The 17501-nt window shown below is 46.7% G+C and overlaps 1 protein-coding gene across 1 annotated transcript in view; it reads left to right on the forward strand.

Moving 5' to 3' along the window:
- The first annotated feature begins 1985 nt into the window (after positions 1-1985).
- LOC115077511 (vomeronasal type-2 receptor 26-like) overlaps positions 1986-17501 on the forward strand; it is a 47231-nt gene continuing 31715 nt past the window's right edge. Inside the window, exon 1 of the mRNA XM_029579802.1 lies at positions 1986-2276. Within this exon, the coding sequence (XP_029435662.1) occupies positions 1986-2276 (291 nt within the window). The remainder of the gene's footprint in view (positions 2277-17501) is intronic.

Genomic DNA, 17501 nt, shown 5'->3' on the forward strand with positions numbered 1-17501 from the left:
TATGAGAAGGAGGCAGCGAGACGATACCAATGGACACATAGCTGGGTCACTAGGGGAAAATGTGGATCACTTTCACAGAAGCAGACCCTGGATGAATTGCTGTCCGGGCTGAGCAATGCATCTATTTTCCTGAAGGCTTTTTTGGTTTTTGATTCTATGGAAGCTCCTTCTTCCCTCCATCCCCCTCTTCCCCTCTTTTTATTGTCCCTTTTTGTTTCATTGCCTCTTTTACTCTTTTTCTGTGTTGCTAAGATGTACTTTATGCTTGCCGCCTCTCTGGAGTATCTAAGAATCAATGTACTCCAGAGCTCTGTTGTTTATGTTCTTTATTGCTAAATAATAAAAACATGTTTTGAACTTAGAAATTATTCTGCAGATCACCCAAAAGATCCTTTAAGTCTTCAGTACCAAATTTAACTTTTTTTTCTTTCAATACTATCTCCTCCCTTTCATTTGCTGCTCTTCGCTTGGTAATTGCAGCAGAAACTGTATAACTTTTCCAGTAGTTTCAGACTCAGATTGACTGTTGGTCTGAAATCACCTGCTAGTTAAGCATTTAGAGATGAAATTTAAAATCCCGGTATGTGCCAAACTCAGTAAACATGTGCCTAAGTTGGGCTCAGCATGCCCACCAAATTTTAAAAGCCGCACAAATGTGCATGTATCTCCCGTTTCTCGTACATCTCAAACGTTTTCCAAAAGGGGTGGTGAAAGGGCATGACTTGGATGGGACATGGACATTTCTGGGCATGACCAAGAGATATGTGCTAAATGCTTATGTACCTGAATGTGTGCCCAGATCTCTTGCTGCATAACTTTACTTCTGCTCCGGAGAAGTGCGTTTTAAAATAAAAAGAAAGCCATTACTCAGGGTTTTAAAGGGCCTGGGATAAAGGGGGAGAGTGCATATTATCAAACCAGTGGAGTTTTGAGGACTTAGCTTTTAAATGGGTGAACTGGTGGATGAACTGGCGAAACTGACAATGGCATGGATGCGTGGCCCTTTTTGAATTCCCTGACTTACATGATAGAAGCGAGATATACACGCTTGGCCACAGGCCCACTTAAAATTGGATGCACATATACACATGGTCAGACTATTTTATAACATGCGCTCATATATACGTGCAGGTTGTAAAATAGCCACATATCTGGATGCACGCCAATTCACAGGTGCCATAGTGCACCTGTGTGCTCCATTGAAATTTTCTGTCATAGGGTAGTGTTATTTTGTTGTCAGAGCAATGGCAGGCTAGTGTATCTACTAGAGTAGCACTGTTCTTTGAAAAATGCAATCTTATGCTGTTGGCTATCTTTAGTATGGTGGTGTAGCATTCTCAGACCAACGTTGGAACTAAGCTGGAATCAGATAAGGGGAAATCCTTCCGGCATGGTGTGAGGAATTTCGGTCACTGGAGGCTTTATTGTTGGGGGGGGGGGGGGGGGGGGGGAGGTGCTGGAGATCCAAATCCACTCCATGGTATGCAGATTGGGAGTAGATCGGGCACGAAGGAGGGAAACACATTGCAACTGAAAAAAGTAAATACTGCTGGAATGGAGATTATAATGGGGAAACTGGACCTAACACCGTATTATTTTACATAAAGAAATGAAGCAGCAATTCCTGATATAAATGACAGAGAGCTGAAACACAAAGAAAACAACTAAAATAACTAAAGAATCCAACAGGAATTAAGTAAATTCAGCTGAAAATGAGTCAGCTTGGAGTGCATATTCAGTAAAATGGTGACTAGCAAAAATCACCTGGTAAAGTTAGGAATGTAAACTTTCCAAAATATTGGAACTTTACTGGCAAGATGCACGAATCTTCTGCTGAATAGACTTGGATAAATTTAGGACAGCTATTTGTACAACCAGACTTGTGCACATAATTTTTGCTGGAGAGTTATCATCTATGCATTCACTGGCTAAAAAGTAGGTAATAACTGTAATAAATAAAATTAAAATATTAATTTGCTTACAGAATGAATCTCCAAAACTATCAACATCTCTTTGCTTTTTATTTTGCCATTGAGGAGATCAATGAAAATATTGAGATACTACCTAACATCACCTTGGGCTTCCATATTGAGGACTCCTGCTGTCATACAGGTGTTTCACTATGTAGTGTTCTAAGCATCCTGTCTGAAGAAGAGGACCCTGTTCCTGGCTACAGCTGTCACCAGCAAGGCTGGGTTTCTGGTTTCATTGGAAGTCTCTCATCAGATACATCACATGAAATTGCCAGAATTACAGGGATCTATAGATTCCCACAGGTATCAAAATCATCTGTCTTGTCCTTCTTATTCTAGTCTAGATCAGTGCTGGTCTTATAGTTTTACAAATTGCTAATTGTATATCAGTGCAATAATTTCACGCCTAGGTTTAGGACTATCATAAGAACATAAGAAATTGCAATGCTGGGTCAGACGAAGGGTCTATCAAGCCCAACATCCTATTTCCAACAGAGGCCAAACCACACCACAAGAACCTGGCAATTCCAAATACTAAGAAGATCCCATGCTACTGATGCAATTAGTAGCAGTGGCTATTCCCTAAGTAAACGTGATTAATAGCAGTTAATTGACTTCTCCTCCAAGAACTTATCCAAATCTTTTTTTGAACCCAGCTACACTAACTGCACTAACCATATCCTCTGGAAACAAATTTCAGAGCTTAATTATACGTAGAGTAAAAAAGAATTTACTCAGATTAGTTTTAAATGTGCTACTTGCTAACTTCATGGAATGCCCCCTAGTCCATCTATTATTTGAAAGTGTAAATAACCAATTCATATCTACTTGTTCAAGGCCTCTTATGATTTTAAATACCTCTATCATATCCCCCTTGTTTCAGAAGACCACAGAGAAGAATGTCATAGATGAGACAAGGAATGTCAAGAGAATTAGGTCATGATTAGGCAGAATTACTCTACAAGGACTAGGCAATCTATGGACACAAAATCTATGATCCTAGATGTTTTTTTCACAGAAAGGTTCCCACTTTCACGAGGTGGAGATGTTGCCCTGATAGCAGTCCCCTCTCCCGAAAAACATCACAGCTGTATCATGACATTGTTTAGTCTCACACCGAAACATTGCTGGGAAAAAGGTTAGGCACAACGTAGGCCTCAACTTTAAGGAACTGCCATCACCTTAAAAGCTATGTAGTTAAAATAAATTTAAAAACCCTGCATCAAAAAAGAAAAAGTTAAGTGGGGGTCAAAGCTGAAACTCTGTTCACCCCAGGGCCTCCACTCAAAGCTGCTCCAACCACCAAAAGTTAAAAAAAAATCAGTCATCATGCAACTATAGCCCCCTGCCCCCCAAAACTGTCTGCATTACATAAAATCTCACCAACCCCCTTTCCTTAGAAATAATTTCAGATATTGCTCCCATTTCCCACTCCCCCCCCCCCCCCCCCCATTGCCAACCAAAATATCTGGAGGTATAGGGACTAAATGATTCAAAAAGTCATTGGTTTCAAGTGGTGTTGCACTGTTCATGGACCCTTGGCCCGAGGTAGGGTTGATGCTATTTGTAGGGCAAGCCCCATGGGTCCCCACTGTTGGGAGGCAGAGCAGACCGGGAGATGGAGGCCAACTGGAGCTTCGCCAATACCAGCCCTTGTTCCCTGCAAGTTGAGCCCTATGGTGTCGGGGCTGGCTGGTCTTAGGCGGGCCTCCATCAGACGACTCACAGTGAATGTAGGAGAAGGTAGCCAGGGACAAGCAGAGGTATTGGAGGGACAAAGGCAGGTCCGGATGAGGCAGAGATCCAGAGACCCGGGTGGCAAGGACAGACCAGGAACAAGTTAGGTTGAAATCGGGCAGCAGAAGGCCAAAGCCTAATAAGGCCAAGTTCAAGGAAATTTCAGAGGCATGATCAGAAACAGGCTGGATTCGGGGCAGGTGGCAGAGGTAGGCAAGGTATAGTGGAGCAAAAATCATGGCCAGTAATCAGTCCAGAGCATAGTCCAACAAAGCAAGGGTCCAAGCCAGCAAGTAATCAGTCCTGACAGTACTCCAATGAAGCAAGGGTCAAAGCCGGTAATCAGTGCTGAGCGTGGTCAAATGAAGCAAGGGTCAAAACCAGTAATCTCTGCAAGGCAAGGCTAGGTAGGGATGAGGAACGGAGTCAGGAACAGCAACCAGGAATGAAGTCAAGAACAGGAACCAGGAATGAAGACAGAAATAAGGATGAGCAATGAAGCACATGACTAGTGTGGAGACCTGTTACCAAGGCAAGGCCTGATTATGTCATCAACCTGGTCATCGGGTTAGTTTCCTGCCGCGGCCCCTTTAAAGGTCAGCAAGGCATGTGCATGCCTAGGAAGAGGCGGAATGCTGGATGGCACGCTGACGCGCAGAAACACGTATGCGGCGCCATTAGAGAATGGAACCGAGAGAGGTTTAAGCGCTACAGTATTTATTCAAGATACGTTTGTACTGCGGATGTGTGTTTGGAATTAATATATATTTATTCAGTGTGCTTTCATTTAAGCCCCTGAGGCAACCACTGGAATGTGGCAAAACCCGGCACAAGTCGGGCATTTTTAGCTAATTACATACGTCTCCACCAATTAAAGATTTGGAAAAGACCCTTGGGCATCTATTCTTTGTTGTTTCTTTACCAGAGGTGAGTAAGCCTGGTTGTGGGCCTGTTGCAGGTGGGATACGCAACAGTACCTGCCCTTTATGCCCCCCTCTTGGAGGCCTGGCTTTGCCTTGATCAACTGGGGAGAAAACCTTTTCCCCAGTTTATCCCAGTTTCCTCCTTCTTGTCTGGGTTTCAAGTACAAATAAAACTAGCCTTGACTAGGGCTATGGCTCCATAAATGTCATTCACAAATATCTTGGATACACACACATACACTTATAACCCTCTCCCCTCCAGGTTTTGAGGTGTTGGAGTGGATTCTTGGGTACGGCGGTGATGGCCACTCCTATGGGGAGGAGCCCCATGAGGAACCGCAGTACCAGACTAGACTCGGGACACACAAACTCAGAAGATTTGTCTTTATTATACAGCAAGATGATACCACCAGAGGTGGCAGTAGTGAGGTGATCCAGAAGAAACAGTCCAGGGGCCCTCAGCAAAGGAGACCTGTCTAACAATGATCGATGTTAGCAGCACACGGTAGTAGATGCAGGTTCCCAGTGCTGAGCTGAAGATGAGACAGACTGATACAGGTTAGATTATTCACTAAGGTGGTAGCTGTATAGATGGAGATCCAAGCAGGCAGAAGTAGTTGGATTGCAGGTACCAAGGCAGGGAGAGCAGGCCCTCAAGGAGCGACTACCTGGTATCCCAGATAGGCACCTGAAAAAAATCAAAGGTCCCCTGAGGAGCAGGTACCCAGGTTAGGTGAATAACCCCGAAGGGCTGAGAGAGCATCTAGTGGCAGCTAGGGATGTGAATCGTGTCCTCGATCGTCTTAACGATCGATTTCGGCTGGGAGGGGGAGGGAATCGTATTGTTGCCGTTTGGGGGGGTAAAATATCGTGAAAAATCGTTAAAAATCGTTAAAAATCGAAAAAATCGAAAAACCGGCACATTAAAACCCCCTAAAACCCACCCCCGACCCTTTAAATTAAATCCCCCACCCTCCCGAACCCCCCCCAAATAACTTAAATAACCTGCGGGTCCAGCGGCAGTCCGGAACGGCAGCGGTCCAGAACGGGCTCCTGCTCCTGAATCTTGTCGTCTTCAGCCGGCGCCATTTTCCAAAATGGCGCCGAAAAATGGCGGCGGCCATAGACGAAAAAGATTGGACGGCAGGAGGTCCTTCCGGACCCCCGCTGGACTTTTGGCAAGTCTCGTGGGGGTCAGGAGGCCCCCCACAAGCTGGCCAAAAGTTCCTGGAGGTCCAGCGGGGGTCAGGGAGCGATTTCCCGCCGCGAATCGTTTCCGTACGGAAAATGGCGCCGGCAGGAGATTGACTGCAGGAGGTCGTTCAGCGAGGCGCCGGAACCCTCGCTGAACGACCTCCTGCAGTCGATCTCCTGCCGGCGCCATTTTCCGTACGAAAACGATTCGCGGCGGGAAATCGCTCCCTGACCCCCGCTGGACCTCCAGGAACTTTTGGCCAGCTTGTGGGGGGCCTCCTGACCCCCATGAGACTTGCCAAAAGTCCAGCGGGGGTCCGGAAGGACCTCCTGCCGTCCAATCTTTTTCGTCTATGGCCGCCGCCATTTTTCGGCGCCATTTTGGAAAATGGCGCCGGCTGAAGACGACAAGATTCAGGAGCAGGAGCCCGTTCCGGACCGCTGCCGTTCCGGACCGCCGCTGGACCCGCAGGTTATTTAAGTTATTGGGGGGGGGGGTTCGGGAGGGGGGGGGATTTAATTTAAAGGGTCGGGGTGGGTTTTAGGGGTTTTAGTGTGCCGGCTCACGATTCTAACGATTTATAACGATAAATCGTTAGAATCTGTATTGTATTGTGTTCCATAACGGTTTAAGACGATATTAAAATTATCGGACGATAATTTTAATCGTCCTAAAACGATTCACATCCCTAGTGGCAGCAAAAAGCGCCGAGTAGCTTAGACCGGAGGCATTCCAATCAAATCCAATCCTTGCTAACTCGATTTGTTAGCAAACAAAGGGCAGGCTAAATACCTGGATGGCGTGACGTCACTCAAAGGGGACGCCCCGAGGTTCCCGCCATGACGTGGATAAAGACGTGGGTGGCATGCGCGCATGCACCCTTGGAAGCCCTCAGGAGAAACTTGGCGGATAGCCTTGCCATAGTTGTTCCGGGGACGCTGGAGAGAGTGGCATGAAGATGCGGTGGCAGCCATCTTACCAAGGCTAGCAGGGAGAGCAGAGAGAAAGGTGAGGCACAAAGGTCGAAGCTGTCTGATACCGACAGATGCAACAGTACCCCCGTTCAAAGGGCCACCCCCAGACCCTCTACCTGGTCTTGGTTTTTGAGGATGTGATCGCTGGTATTTACAAAGAATCTCTTTGTCCATGATATTAGCCAAAGGTTCCCTTCTTCAGGGCTTATCCCTCCCATGACAGGAAGTATTCCCAAACTCTGCCTCTCTTTCTTTCATCAAGGATGGCATCAACCTTGTACTCAATGTCTTCTTCTGCATCAATATGAGTAGGTTCAGGTGTCTTGGTGGAAAACTTGCTAAGGACAAGTGATTTCAGTAGCAAGACATGGAACACATTTTTAATCTTCATCGCTGGAGGAAGTTTCAGACTATAAGTGAGCCTACCCAATCGTCAGAAGATGGGAAAGGGTCTGACAAAGTGTGGAGCAAATCGAGCTGATGGTAGCTTGAGTCTCAGATGTTTGGTAAACAGCCAGACCTTGTCACCAGGCTGGAATTCAGGAGCTTTGCTATGGTGAGCATCATAGCCTTTCTCTGCTCTTTGTCCTGCTTTTTGGAGTATCCCTTTAGTCTTTCTCCAGAGTTGTTGGATATGTTTGGCAGTAGATTGAGCTGCTGGGGATGACACTGAAAGTGGAAGTGGTAAAGCCGGTAAGGGTTGTCATCCGTAGACCACTTCAAAAGGTGTTGATCCAGTAGATGATGTTGAATGAGAGCTGATGGCAAATTCAGCCCAGGGCAACAGTTCAACCCATTCATTCTGATGTGAACCAGCATAGGCACGAAGGAACTGCTTGAGTATTCTATTCATTCTCTCAGTTTGGCCATTCGACTGAGGATGGTATGCAGAGTTGAAGTCAAGTGTATGTCAAACTTCTTACACAAAGCTTTCCAGAAATTGCTGTAAATTGAGCTCCTCTGTCAGAGAAAATGTGTTTAGGCATGCCATATAGGCAAAAGATGTGGCTGATGAATAGTTTAGCAAGCTCCATGGCTGAAGGCAAGCCAGGGAGAGCCACAAAGTGAGCCAACTTCAAGAATCAATCCACTGTAACCAAGATGGTATTTTTATTTATTATTTATTTATTTATTCACTTTTTTTCATACCTACATTTGTGGGTACATCATGCAGGTTTACAATATTACTGAAGGAGGAGTGGGGAGAGGGGAGCAGCTAGGAAGATAGGTGTGAGCGAAGAGAGGGAAAACAGGACAGAAAGAGAAAATATAGGAACAGTACCTGACAGAGAGCAAGGTACCGAGATGGGAGAAACAACCTATGAACATTATATATAACATTGGAAATTATACGTTCAAAAAGACAAAATTATACACTCAAATGGCACTAAATCTAAAATTATACACTATATATAAATTATTAGGGATGTGAATCATTTATCTGATGATTGAAAATATCGTTTGATATTTTCAATATCATCAGATATCGGGGGGTCCCCGATAGCGATAGGAAACCCCACGATTAATTTAGTGGGTTTTCTTATCATTATGGGGGGGCGAGAAGAAAGGACACAACCTAAAAACACAACCTGATCCTTTAAAATGAGTTTTTTAGTATCCCCCCACCCTCCGGACCCCTCCCCCAAAACATTTTAAATACCTGGTGGTCCAGCAGGGGTCCCGGGAGCATTCTCCCGTGCTCGGGCTGTCGGCTGCCACTAATTAAAATGGCGTTGATGGCCCTTTGCTCTTACCATCTGACAGGGGCTATCAGTGCCATTGGTCGGCCCCTGCCACATGGTAAGTGCACTGGATGGCCCACACCATTTTTAAAGATGGCGCCGGCCGTCTATTGCTCCTACCATGTGACAGGGACTGGCCAATGGCACGGATACTCTGTCACATGCTAAGGGCAAAAGGCCATCGGCGCCATTTTGTTTACTGGCAGCCGATGGCCCGAGCATGGGAGAATGCTCCCGGGTCCCCCGCTGGACCACCAGGTATTTAAAAAATGTTTTGGGGGGGTCCAGAGGATGGGGGGGATACTAACAAACTCATTTTAAAGAGTCAGCTGTATTTTTTGGTTATCAGCTCGGGTGCAGTCGATAAAAAAAACCCGATCGGACTGCAAGAAAAAAATGTCAGGTTGTGAATCGGAACCGGAATCAGAACCGATACCGGTTCCGATTCACATTTCTATAAATTATACACTCAAAAGGCACTATATATAACATTATACACTATTTATAAATTATACACTCAAAAGGCACTATATATAACATTGCAAATTATACGTTCAGAAAGGAACTATATACAATCTAGCAGATATTGCTATCAGTAAAATTAAGGGGTCTAAGAACAGGGGGAAGAGGAGGTATATACAGTGCTGCAGAGTTATGAGAGACAAAACAGAGTACAAGTAAAGGAGGAAAGGAGAAGGTAAGAAGTACTAGAGATGTGCATCGTTTTTTGTGTTCGTGTCATTTTTCATTTTTTGGCCGCCATGAAAAATGTCGGTTTTTTTCACTTCGGGTCTTTTTTTTCGCGAAAAATCGATTTTTAGTTAGTGAGTGCTAACTCCCCATTAGATTTTGTTACTTTTTGTTAGTTTTTGTTAGTGCGCGCTAACGGGAGTTAGCACACACTAACGGGGAGTTTTCGTGCACTGACTCCTATTCGTGCGCACTAATCGGAAAAATGAATTTTTTGCAAAAAAACAGAAAAATCCTGATCTTTTTCAGGCTCCCTCAAACATGCCAAATTGGACAATTTTGTTGCAATTTTCCAATTCGGCAAAAACGAATGCACATCTCTAATAAGTACGATAATGACAGGGCTCTTTCTCTGGTGGACTAGAAGGAGCAAGAGGACTAAGTAGGATCCAAGTCAGAGTAGGCTGTTAGGATTCTGGCCATATCATTCTGTAACATTTTCAGGGGTCTAATAGTACAGTAGGGGAGGCCTAGAAGTAGGGAGTTACAGTAATCCATTTTTGATAGTACTGTCACTTGTAAGACTGTACAGAAGTCTTAAGTGTAGAGCAAAGGTTTGAGGATGTATTTTTACCTCCAGAAAGTGGAAAGTCCACCACAAAGTCTGTGGCAATGTGGGTCCAGGGCTCGTCTACTACTGGCAAGGGATGAAGCAGGCCCCAAGGACATCTGGGCGGAGGTATCTGTCTGGCACAATTGGAACAGGAAGCTACGTACACAAAAGTGTCTTCCTTCATGGTGGGCCACCAGTAGTACTTGTGCAGTTTAGCCAGAGTTCTTTGTTGACCAGGATGTCCAGCCAGTTTTGAATCGTGACCAATGCTAACAGGATAACTCTCTTCGGGTCGATGATATGCTGGGGATCATCAGGTACGTCTTCAGAGAGAAAAGAGCGAGATAGGGCATCTGCTCTGATGTTCTTATCTCCAGGGTGATATTTCAGCACAAAGTCAAATCTGTTGAAGAACAGGGACCACCTCGCCTGTCTATGGTTAAGGCACTGGGTGTGATGGAGGAACTCTATATTTTTGTGATCAGTGTAAACTAGGGATGTGAATCGTTTTTTGACGATTTAAAATATCGTCCGATATATTTTAAATCGTCAAAAATCGTTAGGGCCACGATACAATACCAATTCTCCCGATTTATCGTTAAAAAATCGTAAATCGGGGGAAGGGGGAGGGCAGGAAAACCGGCACACTAAAACCCCCTAAAACCCACCCCCGACCCTTTAAATTAAATCCGCCACCCTCCCGAACCCCCCCCCAAATGCTTTAAATTACCTGGGGATCCAGCGGTGGTCCAGAACGGCGGCGGTCCGGAACGGCCCCCTCAATTGAATCCTGTTGTCTTCAGCCGGCGCCATTTTGCAAAATGGCCGCCGCAAAATGGCGGTGGCCATAGACCAAAACGATTCGACGCAGGAGGTCGTTCCGGACCCCCGCTGGACTTTTGGCAAGTCTTGTGGGGGTCAGGAGGCCCCCCCAAGCTGGCCAAAAGTTCCTGGGAGTCCAGCGGGGTTCCGGGAGCGATTTCTTGCCGCGAATCGTTTTCCGTAAGGAAAATGGCGCCGGCAGGAGATCAACTGCAGGAGGTCGTTCAGCGGGGGTTCCGGACCGCCGCTGAACAACCTCCTGCAGTCGATCTCCTGCCGGCGCCATTTTCCGTACGGAAAACGATTCGCGGCAAGAAATCGCTCCCGGAACCCCGCTGGACTCCCAGGAACTTTTGGCCAGCTTGGGGGGGCCTCCTGACCCCCACAAGACTTGCCAAAAGTCCAGCGGGGGTCCGGAACGACCTCCTGTGTCGAATCGTTTTGGTCTATGGCCGCCGCCATTTTGCGGCGGCCATTTTGCAAAATGGCGCCGGCTGAAGACAACAGGATTCAATTGAGGGGGCCGTTCCGGACCGCCGCCGTTCTGGACCACCGCTGGATCCCCAGGTAATTTAAAGCATTTGGGGGGGGGGTTCGGGAGGGTGGGGGATTTAATTTAAAGGGTCAGGGGTGGGTTTTAGGGGGTTTTAGTGTGCCGGCTCACGATTTTCACGATAGTTTACACACCCAAACAGCAACAATATGATTCCCTCCCCCTCCCAGCCGAAATCGATCGTTAAGACGATCGAGGACACGATTCACATCTCTAGTGTAAACAGTGATCTGATGTTGTGCACCTTCAAGCCAGAGGCGCCACTCTTCAAATGCCATCTTTATTGCCAGTAGTTCTTTATCCCCAGTGCCATAGTTCTTCTCTGCTGGTGAGAAATGTCAGGAGAAGAAAGAACATGGATGCAAGATTTTAGAGTCACTGGTCTGGCTTAGCATGGCCCCTATGCCTACATCTGAGGCATTGACTTCCACAATGAAGGGCCGTGTAGGGTCCGGATGGCGGAGACATGGCTTACTTGAGAAGGTGTCTTTTAGCTTCTGAAATGCTGTCACAGCTTCCGAAGACCAATTGGCAATGTTGGTACCTTTCTTAGTCATTGCAGTTAATGGAACAGTTAGTGAAGAGTAGTTCTTGATGAATGTTCTGTAGTAGTTGGTAAATCCAAGAAATCATCTAAGAGCTTTTAGACCAGTAGGTTGTGTCCATTTTTTAATAGTGTCAAGCTTCTAAGGGTCCATCTGGAAACCTTTGTTTGAAACAATGTACCCTAAGAAGGGCACAGATTCCTTGTGGAATTCGCATTTAGACAACTTGGCATATAAGCGGTTCTCGCGAAGTCTCTGCAGCACTCTTTTGACATCTTTCTGATGGGTATTCAGGTCCTGGGAAAATATCAAGATGCCGGCTAATTACAAAATGACACATTGGTAGAGTAGATCATGCAGAATGTCGTCACAATTGAATACAACTTATGGATCCACCGTTATTCTCGTAAAAGTTGTAAATTTAAATCCCCACCCCGCGCAAAAATGTAAGTCATCAAATATGTGTGAAAATTTGTCACAATGGGAAACCAAAGGAGCACTTTCTTTGTGATGAAGAAGTGCCAATCGATGTTCAACCAACAGAGTCTTAAGCATCAGAGAAGTTCCCCATTGTAAATCTTCTTGCTGTAATGGTTTGTAGGTCTGTGGACCTTTGGCCCAAGGTGAGAGTTGTTACCAGCTGTGCGGAGGGATCCCACAGGCCTACACAGTCGAGAAGTGAGGTCAGGCACAGCGAAGAGCTCTGGGAGAAACTGTGGAGAGGAACGGGGAAACACTGAAAGTCTCAGTATAGAGCGTAGGCATTGCTCTGAGGAGTGGGGAAGCACAGAGATAGAAATCCCAAGTGGTGAAGGAGTTCTCAAAGGCAGCCCTGAGGAGTGGATAGCCAGCATGATGATGCTTCTGGAAGGCACAGGGCCAGCCTGAGGAGCGGGGAAGGCCAGGAAACCAAGTGCCCATAGAATGCGTACGCTACCCCCTGAGGAGCAGGTACCAGGCAGGGTCCAGAGTCCAAGAAGATCTAGTGGCAGCACCACAGGAACAGCGGAGACAGGAGCTCATTGAGAAGTAATGGAACTTGTTGCCAAGTCAGCTAGGTGGGGGTGAAGTTGGAGTTTAAGTACTCTGATGCAATGTCATTATCAATCAGGGATGACCCCGAGGCTCCCACCGAAGAGACTTTAAAAGAGGGTCCGGTGACATGTACTTATGCCAAGGAAGGCCTGGAGTCAGCGTGGAAGGTGGTGGCATTTCAACTGCCACAAGGAGCCAAGGGGAACGTGGTGGCAGAGACTAGCCCATGTCGTGAGCAGGACTGGAGAGGTAAACAGGATGGTGCAGGACTTGTGTAGATGTGGTCACAGCCGTCTGTGACCTATGGTCATAACAGTACCCCCCTCTTAAGACACACCCCCAGGGGTTTGGGTTTGTGAGAATGATTGGCATGTAACTGGCGGATGAGATCCTTCTCCACAATATTGGCCAGAGGTTTCCTGCTCTTCTCCTCAGGCCCAAAGCCTTCCCATGAGAAGAGATACTCCAATCTTCTTCCATGTTTTCTAATGTCCAGGACATCTTGGACTTCATAAGTGACATCACCTTCTGAGGACAGCGGTTGGGGTTCTGGTGGTTTTTAACAAATCCTGAGAGAACTAAAGGCTTTAGTAGAAAAACGTGGACGGTGTTGTGAATCTTCAGCGAGAAAGGCAACTGAAGTTGAAAAATAACAGGACCCAGAAGGCAGAGCACAAGAATGAGGCCAATATATCTAGGGGCAAAGCGAGATGAAGTCAGCATGATTCGAATGAATTTGGTACCGAGCCATACCTTATCCCCAGGTTGGAACTGGGGTGCTTCATGGTGATGCATGTCAAAGGCCTTCTTCAATCTCAGAGCAGCCTGCTTGAGCAGCTGTTGAGTGTTATACCATAATTGGTGCAATTCTTGAGCAGTTGCTTGAGCTGCTGGTGAAGCCACGGACAGTGGGAGTGGAAGTGGTGGCAAAGGCTGGCATCCATAGACCACCTAGAAAGGAAAAAAAAACAGTGGACGTGGACTGATTGGAGTTTAGTGCAAACTCCGCCCATGGAAGGAGGTCGGCCCAATCATCCTGCCGCAGACTCACGTAGGCTCGCAATAATTGGTTTAGGGTTCTATTAGTCCTCTCCTTTTGGCCATTTGTTTGAGGATTGTATGCCGAAGTGAAATCTAATGAAATATTAATTTTTTTGCAGGGGGATTTCCAGAAGCGTGCAGTGAATTGAACTCCATGGTCTGAGAGGATATGCTTGGGGAGGCTTTGGAGCCGGAACACATGTCGAAAGAATAGTTTGACAAGCTGAGGCTCTGAAGAAAGGCCGGGCAGAGCCACAAAGTGAGCCATTTTGGAGAAATGATCAACAGTGACCCATATGGTATTGTTACGATTGGAGACAGGCAAATCCACTATAAAGTCCATAGTGATATGAGTCCAAGGCTTGCTCGGAATGGCAAGTGATTGCAAGAGTCCCCAGGTTTTTCCTACTGGAGGTTTATGAGGGCGCACATAGGACAGGACTTCACGGAAGCTTGTGTATCCTTTCATACAATATGCCACCAATAGTGTGAAACTCCTGCTTGTCCATCTTAATGGACATGGGAACATTCAATGGAGGAGACAGTGAAGTTATGCCTAGGAATAGACCTCTAGCAAAACGTAGGCCTGGGAATTTCCCAGACAGACTGGACAAGAGGCAATGGCATGTCTGGGTTGGCCGCAGTACAGGCAGAGGATGAATTGCTGGTGACATTGTTGTTCCTTAGGAGAATGTCTGCTCCAACATATCTGCATATGTTCTTCTGCTGGATTCTTCGATGTGTTCATTCTGGGAGACGAAGAACGTCGAGTATGGGATGAACCAGAGGTAGACATCTGGAATGACCTGGACAATTCAGAGCATTCTTGTAGATGATGGTCGTTATGCCCAGTGGGGTCTATCAATGAGTCCAGAGACGAGGGAAATTCGCGAGCCACCAACCCATCCTTAATCCTAGCGCACAAATCTTTGAGGAAGATGGAGCATAGACAGTTGGAATCCCAGTGAAGCTCTGAAGCAAGGATTCTGAACTCAATGATGTAGTCCATTAATGGAGGCATGCCTTGTTGGAGTTGAAGAAAAGATGACCCGGAAACGGCTCTACGGCCAGGGTCTTTGAAGATGGACAGAAACAGGGCCAGTAATCCTGGAAGGTCTCGAAGGATTGGGTCAGCTCGCTCCCAGAGGGGAGATGCCCAGGACAAGGCCTTCCTATCCAGCAGGGAAAGGATGTATGTAGTCTTGGTACTCACTTCTGGGAAGTAAGATGGTTGCAGGCAGAAGTGGATATTGCATTGATTCAAGAAACCCCTGTACATAAGAGGGCTCCCTGAAAAGCGTGGCGGTGCCTGCAAGGGCACCATTGGCCGAGGAACCGGCGTAGAGTTGGAGGTATTAAGCTTGATAGATGTCATGGTGGCAGTCACGGTAGTGTTTAGATGGGTGCTCAGGTTGTCTATGGCAGCCACCAGAGACTCCAATAATTTTTGCTGTTCGCTGATCCTTTATGCCAGGCCAGGAATGGCCTGGAGGGCCAAGACCTCTGCCGGATCCATGGACTTGGCAATCCGTAATGGTTTGTAGGTTTGTGGACACTTGGCCCGAGATGAGAGTTGTTACCACCTGTGGGGAGTGGACCCACAGGTCTACACCTTCAGGAGGCAAGGTCAGGCACAGCGAAGAGCTCTGGAGGAATTGTGAAGAGGTCCTGAGGAGCGAGGTAAACACAGCTAGGAGGGATCCCCACAGGTCATAGGCTGGCTGGAGATCAGTATCTGGGAAGAGACCTCAGAAGGGGATGGTGCTAGGCATGCCCACGGAGCGGGGAGCGCATACAGGAGTTATTCCAGAGAAGCAACCCCAAGGGGCGGAGCTGCACAGCAAAGAAGGTACTGATGTGATGACATAGGCCAACCCACGGAGTGGGGAAGTCCGAGTCAGGTCTCCAGATGATGATGTAGAATAGCCCAAGGAGCGGGAAGTACAGATAATCACCAGTGGTAGAAACAAGAGTACTACCCTTAGGAGTGGGGAGTGGGAATTATTAGAAAGGGAATGGTGAATAAAACGGAAAATGTCATAATGCCTCTGTATCGCTCCATGGTGAGACCGCACCTTGAATACTGTGTACAATTCTGGTTGCCGCATCTCAAAAAAGATATAATTGTGAAGGAGAAGGTACAGAGAAGGGCTACCAAAATGATAAGGGGAATGGAACAGCTCCCCTATGAGGAAAGACTAAAAAGGTTAGGACTTTTCAGCTTGGAGAAGAGACGACTGAGGGCGGATATGATAGAGATGTTTAACATCATGAGAGGTCTAGAACGGGTAGATGTGGATTGTTTATTTAGTCTTTCAGATAGTAGAAAGACTAGGGGGCACTCCATGATGTTAGCATGGGGCACATTTAAAACTAATCGGAGAAAGTTCTTTTTTAATCAACGCACAATTAAACTCTGAAATTTGTTGCCAGAGGATGTGGTTAGTGCAGTTAGTATAGCTGTGTTTAAAAAAGGATTGGATAAGTTCTTGGAGGAGAAGTCCATTACCTGCTATTAAGTTCACTTAGAGAATAGCCATTGCCATTAGCAATGCTAACATGGAATAGACTTAGATTTTGCGTACTTGCCAGGTTCTTATGGCCTGGATTGGCCACTGTTGGAAACAGGATGCTGGGCTTGATGGACCTTTGGTCTGACCCAGTATGGCATTTTCTTATGTTCTTATGTTCTTAACATAGATGCTACCCTGAGGAGCAGGGAAGCACTGACAGTTTCAGTATAGAGCGTAGGCACTGCCCCGAGGAGCAGAGAAGCACAAAGATAGAACTCTCAAGTGGTGAAGGTCTTCTCAGAGGCTGCTCCGAGGAGTGGGGAGCCAGCAGGATGAGACTTCTGGAAGGCACAGGGCCATCCTGAGGAGTGGGGAAGACCAGGAGACCAAGTGCCCATAGAGTACGCATGCTGGTCCCCGAGGAGCGGGTACCAGGCAGAGTCCAGAGTCCAAGAAGGTCCAGTAGTGTCACCACAGGAAGAAAAGAGACAGGAGCTCATTGAGAAGTAATGGAACTCATTGCCAAGTCAGCTAGCTGGGGGCAAAGTTGGAGCTTAAGTACTCTGATGAAATGACATCATCAATCAGGGACGCCCCTGAGGTTCCCACTGAAAAGACTTTAAAAGAGGGTTTGGTGGTGTGTGTGTGTGCCTAGGAAGGCCCAGAGTCGGCGTGGAAGGTGGCGGCATTTCAACCGCTATGAGGAGCCATGGGGAACGCGGCGACAGAGGCTAGCCCACACCACGAGCAGGCATGGAGAGAGAAGCAGGACGGTGCAGGACGTGAGTAGACGCGGTCACAGCCTCTGTGATCAATGATCATAACACATGCAAAGACATTCAATCAAATAGATTACTGGTGTGGAAACACAGGTAGTAATATTTTTAAGTTTGTGAATCAATTGCCTCGATTGTAGAGGTGTACATGGAAATGTGACAAATGGAACAGTTGCCACATGAACTGTGAAAACCTGAAAATTAATTTTGAGTAGAAATTCATGAAAAATCAGACTGCACCAATAAGTTCCGTAGATTTGAGCCTCTAGTAAAGGCAATGTGGGGTGGATCTTTGAAAATGTCGTGTATCTGCAAAACATGCCAATTGCGCATGGTGTATGCTCGTAGCTGTTGAACGGCTGGTGAGAA

Source organism: Rhinatrema bivittatum, chromosome 16 (genome assembly GCF_901001135.1).
Source record: "Rhinatrema bivittatum chromosome 16, aRhiBiv1.1, whole genome shotgun sequence".
In the NCBI taxonomy this organism is placed as follows: Eukaryota; Metazoa; Chordata; class Amphibia; order Gymnophiona; family Rhinatrematidae; genus Rhinatrema; species Rhinatrema bivittatum.